Raw genomic sequence first — 9792 nt, 5'->3', positions numbered from 1 at the left:
TTTTTTTTTTTTTTTTTTTTTTTTTTTACCCTTTTCTGCTTGCTTCATCTTGCTCTGATTCCAGTGGGGCAATACAAGTGAAACCAGAGGAGGCCGGTGTGGGTAGGAAACTAAGACCATGTACCAGATGTAGACATGGCCCTTAATTGGTACCAAACCTGTGCTAACCGGGAATTCTGCCTAGTTCAGTGTCCAAGAAGCCTTTACAAGCCCTTAGAGAGCCAGGCAAGCTGTTTCCCTCTCTGATCAAACTGGAGAATAAGTTCAGTTCAGATGTTCAGGCTTTGTGTAACATCTTTTATAAAGTTCCTTTTCATTCCCTGCCTTCAAGTCTTTTCTCTCACCACCCCCCCAACCCTGCCTGAAATATTCAGTGAGGTGAGTCATGGGAGATTGTCCTGCCTTAAAGCATCACTCAGGTTCCTCGATGCTCAGATACCAAATTGAGTACTGTTTGAATGCCGAGGTAGGAGACGAATGTTAGGTTCAGTCCACTAAGCCTAGCACAGACATGTCTGGGGAAGAGTTGGGCTTGTGCCTACATGCAGGGGTATCACACTTGCATCTTTTTCTCTGACTTGCCATCACTATCATTTTCTTTCCATAATAAGATGAAGGCCTTGTCAGCTCTGTCCCTTTGTACTGCTCCTGGCTGCTGGCTTCCATATAAAGGTATGAGCCGAGTTAGGATTTAGCAGTTAGAGCAAAGAGCTGAGTGTTCAGACTCCTCCAGAGTTCAGTTCCTCTCTCTACTCAAGACTCATGGCGTGACTTTGTTTCCCACCTCTAAAGTGGAGAGCGATATCCAGCACATGGGGATTGTGCGTCTTAATGATAAAAATCAAAAATGCTTTGAAATCCCTGGCTGAGAGATTGTGCAAAAGGGTATAGTCTGTCATAATCATGAGGGTAAAATCCAGTAAGACCAATAATATTGCTTTAGGCTCTGGGAAGAATGAAACTGGCTCAAATCCAGAAGCAAGACTTCTGAGAATCCAGCATGCGCTCTCATAGTGAAAATGAAAGCCAAGTTGACTGAGGTAGCAGGCACTTCGGCCTTACCTCCATGTACTGGTGAAGTTGCAGCAAGGGAGGTTTAAGTTGGATATTAGGAAAAACTTTCTCACTGGGGGGTGGTGAAGTGCTGGAGCAGGTTACCCAGAGAGGTGGTGGCATCTCCATTCTTGGAGGCTTTTAAAGACCTGACTAGACAAAGCCTTGGCTGGGATGATGTAGTTGGGGCTGGTCCTGCTTTGAGCAGGGGATTGGACTAGACTTGACCTCCTGAGGTCCATTCCAGCCCTCCATTTTCTATGATTCTACTGGTCTCCCAGAAAGACTAGAGTTGGATGTCTTTTTTTTTTTTCCCTCCCCCTCTCTATAAATTGAAGACATGTCATTTCTTTTTTGTCCCAGGACATGGTGCAGAGTGAAGAGCACAGATAAAGAACCTTCCACCACTCTACAAGACTACCCCACCTGGCCTGACAACTTCATGCAGCTGGACAAAGCCTGATGCCCTCTGCGCATCCTGCCATGGACAGGGGGAACAGCTATCCACAGCATGAGCACCAGCAGTCAGGCAATACCTTATACAGCGTGCCTAATCTCCAGGCCCAGCTCGGTGTACCTGCCATGGAGGTGAGAGGGTTGTTATGGAAGCTAGGGATAGATGGGTTGTCACTCGAAGGCTGACAGCATTATAACACGATGCTAAAACCTTGGGAAACAGTGTCAGTGTTTACAAGAGTTTCATAGATTCATAGCTGTTAGGGACTGGAAGGGACCTTACAAGATAAATTGACTTTCTGAGGTTCCTGTCTAAGGGTGGGGTAAAATATTGGTTCCTGGTCCTAGAGCTTGGTGGTAAGTGGCCAGTTTGAATCAAGGGAGAAAAAGCAAGGTTGCGATTGGAGTGATGTAAATTTAAAGACTGTTGCGTTGCAGCCTGCTAAGGCAGGAGTGGAGGAATTTACACTGATTGCCAGCTTTCTGTTTGCTTCTATCCCTAATGGCCCATAAAGCTGGCACTCATTCTAACTTTGCCTTTTTGGGCCCTGCTGGAGGACTTAGTTGTATTGTATTTGTAGTTTTGAGCCCTGTGCAGGATTGTGTCCCTGTTCTGACATGTGGTACAAACACACAACAAAATAATTTGTTGTTAATAGCTTGGATTTGAGAGAGTGCCTGTCTTGGACTATTGTTTGTTGGTTTCTGATTGTAAGGAATCTCTGCCATTTTCCTTAAGATTGTGTCCCTCTGCTAACCTGGTTGCTGGGAGACGGGTCAGCCCCTCTTGTTGCAGCCCAAAAAGTTGGGTGGAAACAATTGCAAGGGTTTCAACTCGGGTTGTTATGGAGCCCCTGAAAATCAGGTCTCTGCCATGGGGCTTCCCAGAGCTGAAGCAGCCAAACTCGCTCCTCGTTTCTGAAAAAATGTGACTTTTGTTTTCAGTGGCCTTCAAACATTTCTTTAATTTCCCCCCCCCACCTCCCAGTTCTACATGCCTCAGCTGAAATGAGGTGCTTTTCTTGCCACTCCAATCACCTTTATCTCAGACCCAGGCTTCAGTCCCTCCCTTCACTTCCTGCCTCCTTCCCCCTCATGTTTACCAATCTGTAGCCAGGCAATTATAGCTTGAGATCTGCATTTTGCCTTAATTAAAAGAAGAAAAAGCCCAGCTCTCCCCATTTCATCCTGTAAGTCCGCATCCCTTTGGACAGCAAATGACTGACAAAAGAGCCTTCTGTTGGGAGCTGAGAGAGGATGTCGTGTCTTGTTCAGTAAGCACGGCCAGTGGAAACTAGCACTTGCAGCCTGGAATAGCAATATGCACAGGTCCTTGGCATTTCCTTGTACAGGCTAACTCCAGGTTAGAAGATGTAGCATCCAGTTTCCATAAAGTTTTGAGATTAGGAATAATCTCTGAAGATAATGACCCCAAGACACTTTGTGGAGTGAATGAAAACCCACCAGGGCCTTCAAGTCAGAAGTGGTGTGTAATCCATGACTACTTCTGCTCTACAAGATGATGAAAAGCCACTTTTTTTATGTGGTAAGGGGAGGGAGGTCATAAGATAAGACTTGAATTCCCAGCTACCAAAATGCATTATCAAAGTTGTGGTTCTGTGCCAGTGTCATTCTTTTAATGGTGTTGTGTTTTCAGAACTCGATGCTGGGTTCCGACTGGTGGAGTAACGTCTGTTTTCCTGCCCCTTACTCGACTCCATCTTTCTCAAGTGAAACCCAGTGAGTATTGCTCTGCTTTCTGTTATTCTCCATAGATGTGACCCCAGTGATTCAACTGTTTCTTCAATGCTTTCCTCGTTTCATGCAGTAATGGGGAAATAATTGCATCATGCCGTTCCTGTGGCATTTCGCAAACTGCTGCATCTTGGAAAAGCAGCAGACAGCTTCTGTGAAAATATGGGAAACTTTGATTTCATGTGAACTTTGATTTAGGGGGAGAAAAGGCCTTGGGCTAGTCTAGATTTGTTACACTAATGGAGTTCATAAAATGTACCATTAGTACAATCTAGCTGTACTAATACATCATGCAGCATGTAGTTTTATATGGACGGTGCAGGGAAAAAGGGAAGGTATTACTGCTCTGGGGAAGGTAAGTGGCACGTTTATGGGTGAAGTGGTATTAAAAGCTATGGCCATGTAGATGATTGGAAGCTAATCGTACTTAATAGTATCACCCCTGCTAAATCGAACTCTCATTTTGAATTGTGAGCACATTTATTTCCAGTGTGTGCATGCCCTTAGCTATGCAAGCTGTAATGTGTTAGGATCAGTATATTTTTCTCTGGTTGTAATTAAACTTGTTGCTAGTCCTGCCAGGTCTGAGGTAGTGAGAGGTACAGGCTGGTGTGAGAAATTGTCACTTCCTTCTAAGTAAACGCTTGCATCCTGTATAGTTAAATCTTGTAAATGGTACACCTCTAACGGGTTTCAGTGAACTCTGCCTGAGAGCACTTGATAAAAATTGTGGCTTACGTTTTTCCCTTGTAGAGTTAGTGTAAAAGCTTCTGCATGATGTCTTGAAGAGAAGTACTTTGACCAGTGACATTTGGGTGGTTCTTTGTGTACAGTACATTCTGCCTAAGCCTTTGTGAATGCCAGCCCCTTGGCCCTGGTTGGGTCAGAAAGACACAGCTTCTTTGGCTTTTCTCCATTTGGGGGAAACTGGTAGCTGGGTGACGTGTTTAATAGCTGTTCAGTGTGCTGCCAGAGAATGGAGGCTGATACTGGGGGTACCAAAGGCTAAATGCTGGGGAGACGCACAAATGGATGTCTTGTCACTTTGTCAGGGAAGTAACATCCATTCTAGGCTTCTGGGCAAAGGGGGAGCTGGTGGAAGAATAACAAAAAGTGTCCGAATAGGTAGGCAAAACTGAGCAAAGGTGTTTGGTTCTGGTTGAGTCCCTTTGGTGCCATCCAGGGGTGCAAGGCTTTTAGCTCAACCTCTCGCCTAAAGGAATTTGGTGTCTAAAGAAAGCAGAGAGTTTCATTCTGATGGCCTCTCTCCGTCTTAGGTTGTGATTCCCAATCTGATAGCTAGATTTTCAAAACTGACCTTCGTTTGGCTAAAACCGGTGCTTTCTCTCTCTTTTCTTCTCCCCTCCTCATTCCACCTCAGGGTGGGGGGCAGGTTAGCCAGCAATTAAAGGCTGGACAGAATCACAAAGCAGACTTTGCCAGGAGATTACCAGAACCCTGTTGCATGTGTGGCAGACGGCGTCAGGCCTCCTTTGTTACTCTGCACCTTGCCAACATGAGCAGGAGTTATTGAATAAGTTGAGTCCCCCTGCCCGGAGCTGGTATGTCAGTGCTTGGAAGAGGGTGTACTTTTGAAGCTGATTCTTGTAAATTAGACTTTCTGACTCCTCCAGGGAACTGTAACTGAATTTCTGTGCTGCTGTATTGAACCACAAGGTTAGCTGGGATTTATCTGTCGGTTTGTTTTTTTTTTCCTCTGCTGTTTGACCACTTGCTTTATTTCTATCCTTCACTTCCTTGCTGTCTTAGTGCTAGTCTTAGCATCCTTTGTGCTGGCGATTGTTATTTATTATACCACTGGCCCTGCCAAGACTCAAGCACGTACATCACTTGATGTGCACGGATTAGACCCATTGACTTCACTAGCACTGCACATGTATGCAAAGTTATACATACATGCATCTTTTCAGGATTGAGGCCTATCATAGCACTCACTTGCTAGGGGAGGCTCTGGTTATGGTTGCAGTTTTAGCTTCTTCTTTTCAGATGCTCAGAAGAGACAAAAAAAATCACATTACAGACAATTTTGTGCGTTTGTTTACCTTATAACTGGTGCTTTTTGGATAGCTTAAACAACAGCATCTTGATGCCCATCTTGCTGGGGTCAGCTGACCCCACCAGTCTTTCCTGCCCAAGTGCACTGGGGCTGGACCCGATGATCTGTAAGGTCCCTTCCAGCCCCTAACAACAATAAAACTAAGTTGAGGTGTGGAGGGCATGCTTATTTAGGGACACTGCAATGGAAGAGTGACATTGACTCCAAGATATTTCTCTTCTGAACCTTTCCCCTCAATTATTATGGCACTAGTTTAAAAAAAAAAAAAACCCAACCTATTTCTGCTCTCCCATTTATTTGGGAAAGGTGTTGGATGGAGCTGAGAGCAAATACGCTTTTCTTTCTTCTCCTGCCTGTCTGTCTTCTCAGTACGCTTCTGTTTGCTGCATGATTATCTTGAGTTTCAGCTCAATAGCTGGTATTGCTGCTAAAAAGCATGGAAGGTTTTGAGAGAGAGCTTGGCAGCCTCAGCAAAGCTGCACAAAAAGTACTGTTCTGTGCTTAAAGGAAGCTAGCTGGAAGAGGGGAAGAAAATAGAAAGTTTCCTCTGATCCATCGGTTACAGAATCCTTTGAGAGATTACTTGTAACCCTCGTAGGTACACCAAAGCCTGCTATCTCATAGTAACGCTGACCTAATTTTAGTGCTGCAGGTGGAAGACACCTTGTGAAACAAGTAAAAATACAGCAGGGCCAGCCTTGGGGAGGGAGTGAATCTGAACCAGCTCTGCCCTTGTGCGGGCTCCTCTAGCAGCAGTCTTGTTTGCAAGTGGCTATATTTGGACATGGCTTATTCTCCCAGCAGCAGCTTTGTCCTGAAGCAGGTTTTTCCTGTTTACTTACCAGCTTTCAGGCTGCAGAGAATGTGGTTCAACAAAGATACCAAAGTTTGCACCTTTTTAGAAGCCCTTGCAAAATGTTCCAGTGCAATAAAAGTTGCTCCAGCTAAATCTCAGATGGGGAAGTGGAGCAGGAGGGATTTTACGTAGAAGAATGTAGTATACATTTAGTATTTTTTAAGGCAGCCATCTGTCTTGTCTCTGAGCTCTTGCTAGAATCCTAGACATGATACTTTATTCACAGCAATGCAATCTTGAGTATCTCCATTGATGCCAGTGGTATTATGTTGGTATAGCTCCCTTGTTGTTATCTGAGTTAAACATGCCAGACCACCAGTGTATAGTCTTTCTCAAAACTGGAAGCAGTGCTTTCCTTTCTCAGTTCCCCACTCTCTTGGGATAAAAGTGGTTGTATTAATTAATTATGGAGCAGACATTGGAAGAGCATTTGGTGCTGTCTGACAGGGATGAAGAGAAGGGCTGAGTTGGGTGTCAGTTCTGGAGTGAGTTCTGTAGCCAACAGCCTATGGTTGCTGAGCCCTATTACTGCTGATCTATGGAGGGGGAATATCAAAGCATGAATGCCAGACAAAGTGCAAAGAAGCGGTCTTGGCTGCAAGGAGGGCAGACACCAGTAAGGGCTTCAGATGCCAACAGGACATGCGCAAGCAGCTGGGACAAGGAACATAGCGGAAGCAGAATATCAGAGTTGTTCAAACAAAGGTTGCTGCAGCCGGCTGCTAAGTGACAGAGAAACCACCTGCTGGAGGGATCAGCCGTGCAGCACATGTCACCACTAATGATGCTGCTGCAACTTGGAGACTCACTTATTGAGGACTTTGGCAGAACCGAGGACATGATCAAGAGTTTAAACTCACTTTCTTGTTGGAGAAATAAGCCTCTCCTGAGGGCAGCTGGCTGAATAGATATCAGATGATGTAGGCAAGTCGAGGTTAGATTGGTGTGTATTGCTTGGAGGCCTTGGCCTGGGTAAACAGCTTTAATCCTCGCTCTTCTCGATCAATTGGCTGCAAGACTATCTCCTTCCAGACTGTCTCTGTATCTAGCTCTTCATTCGAGTCTGTAGCCTCAATCTTCCTTGGCTTTGTCCAAGAGCTTGTCCATATCTTCAGTGTCTGTCAAGTGCAGAGAGTTTCTTATTCATCGTTTGGCAAGTCTCTGTTCAAAAAGCATCTCTTAGACCCACTTACACTGCTCTTACAAAATGAGCTCAACACTGTTAGTACAGCCGGTGCTGCCTGGACAGTTAGGGTGCAACAAGTCTTTGCCCTGTGCCCTGAAAGCCGACGGCTGGGGGCTCTGCCCACTGAAGAGGGAAGTTCCTGAATTGACAGTGCCCTTCCTCCCTCGAGCAAGTATGTTATCAGCTGGCCTGAACTCCATATAAGCAAAAGCTGCATTGAGCTTCATTCCCAGCTTCTCATATTATAGCTGTCAGAGATGAAAGGAATATTTCAGGGCCTCCGGCTTATCCTTTCCGCAAGGGCAAGATAATTCTTCACAGAAAAATAGCTAGTAGTTGGTTGTTGATTTAACGTGCTTGGCTGTATCTGCTGTGTAACAATACAGTCCTTTCTCAGCTGTGGTAAAAATTGTCAGCTCCACAGAAGATGGGCTGAAACCCCTGGAGAAGTCCAGAGCTGGGGCCTACATGGTGGGTGGAAGTCTTAGTTTGAAGGTCTCAAGTTGACCCGCTCCCTCTCCACTCCCAAGATTAAATCCATCCTAGGTTTATAAATGTCCTATTTTTTTAAGGGCCAAATTTGGAGCATGGTCCGAATGGCTCAGTTTAGGTGAGGAGTGAGGCATTTCCCTAATAGATACCTCTTTGGAAGAACACACAGTCAGTGAGAATGAGAGTCTTTCCATTTCTCTGCTTGTTCATTTTAGATATGATTAGCTATTTGCAAAAAAAAAAAAAAAAAAAAAAAAAAAAAAGAAAAAAAAAGTCACATGCTTTGAAAGTGACTCCAAGTTACCTCCTTTGGTTGGAGATGAAAACTGCTTGTTTTGAAGGTGTGGATGAATGAAGCTCGTTATCAAAAGCAGAAATGCAACCTCTTTGGTAGAGGTGCACAGCTGATCTGCTCCAGCCTGACAGCCCTTGCTCCTGTCATTCAGAATGATTCACAAGCGCACGTAGTTTGAGTGGAAAAGGCCCCTTTTTCATTAATCTGAACAGACGCGGTATCTCTCACTTCTTGCACCCCAAAGAAATTGTAAAGGCCGAGCAGACTGGTCCAACTACTCAGATGGTTAACACTTGTTGCAGCCTCACCTGAGAGCTACCTCTAACCAAATTGGCTTGTAATTAGGCTGAACAATAAGCACTCGTGTCTAATTTGCAGGCTCCTAATGATTTGTTGGGTCTGGGCCAGTAGCTCAAATGATTTTAAGTAGTTTCCCTGAATCTGATTTGCATACTGCTTTCCTGTTGGTTGATGCGAGTCAGAATCAGGATGTTAATGTGAAGTTCCCATTAATCCATTGCTCAAACCCAACTGCCTCCCAGTTGGCTCCAACCGTTGCTGCCTCAAAGGGTCTGAGCCAGTGGCAAGCCCCAGTGCTCCTGCTCTGATGGCATGGGGCCAGCTTTGTTGCTGGGCAAGATGGACGCCTCCCTAGGGTTCAAGGGGCCTCGGTGGCAGGGCATGGATTTCTGGGGGCTGATGGTGGAAGACAGATGCCTCATGATTGATTCTCTTCCCTTCCTAATCAAGGTGTGATTAACACTCATGCTGGAAGATTTTAATTTGCTTTTTTGGGCATGTGGGTAAGAAGCTGCTTCAGTGCCTCACCGCAGTATGTGACAGTGTTGGGAGGCAGGTGGTAGCAATTCATAAGGTGGTGAGAGGAGCTTTCTGCTGCTCCTTTTGGCACTGTCTTGTCTTCACTGATGTGGCAGAAGGGGAGGACGTGAAGGAGAGAACTGTGTGCTCATTTGCACATCACCACGCTGGGTGGGAAACCAACCCTGTGTGCATGTCTTCTCGCATGGGCAAGCTATGCTAATGAACAGCTAGGTATGTGAGACTCTTTAGTAGCTTAATAGTACTTTGGCTGTTTGGTACTTCCCATTTCCTCTCTGATTTTTTTAGTGGCTTGGAGCCCATTTCTATGGGTGCTGCAGCCCGGAGGTCACAAAGAACACAAACTTTCCATAGGAGCGAGTCAGCCAGAGTGTGCAAAACCTTTAAATAGCCGTAACATGAAAATGTATTTAGGTGAGGATTGCCTAAGCCTTTTGAGTGAACATTTTTTATGGAAAAGATGACTGGGCACATTCCTTTGCCTTCCAGAAGCCAAAGAAAGAGTTAACATGTGCAGTGTCTGTGATAGCAAGTACTATGGAGGGCAGAGGCTACCCCCTAGGGAGGATGAAGGGAGTAATTTTGCTTCTCTCATTCCCTAACTCCCACCTGCCTCACATTCAAAGGAGAACAGGATGGGGTTTAACACGGACAAGTGTAAGGTGATGCACCTGGGGAGGAACAATCGGCACCACACATACAGGCTGGGGAACTCCCCTCTTGTCAGCACGGAGGTGGAAAAGGATCTGGGAGTCATTATTGACTCCAGGATGAACATGAGT

At 45.4% G+C, this 9792-nt stretch overlaps 1 protein-coding gene across 5 annotated transcripts in view; it reads left to right on the top strand.

Moving 5' to 3' along the window:
• The window catches only part of SBNO2 (strawberry notch homolog 2), a 117331-nt gene that overhangs the window by 40612 nt on the left and 66927 nt on the right, over positions 1 to 9792 (top strand). For 4 of the 5 annotated variants that reach the window (XM_019513541.1, XM_019513540.1, XM_019513542.1 and 1 more), the window contains 2 exons: positions 1417 to 1641; positions 3167 to 3249. In XM_019513541.1, coding sequence (XP_019369086.1) covers positions 1516 to 1641; positions 3167 to 3249 — 209 coding nt within the window. In that variant the 5' untranslated portion in view covers positions 1417 to 1515. Of the gene's footprint in view, positions 1 to 1416; positions 1642 to 2663; positions 3056 to 3166; positions 3250 to 9792 lie in introns of those variants that run through there. The other variant, XM_019513543.1, reaches the window with a different exon arrangement.

Source organism: Gavialis gangeticus, unplaced genomic scaffold (genome assembly GCF_001723915.1).
Source record: "Gavialis gangeticus isolate Ggan-Ray unplaced genomic scaffold, GavGan_comp1, whole genome shotgun sequence".
NCBI lineage: Eukaryota > Metazoa > Chordata > Crocodylia > Gavialidae > Gavialis > Gavialis gangeticus.
Note: the sequence above shows the minus strand (reverse complement) of the source record. Positions and strands in the feature narration are given on the sequence as shown.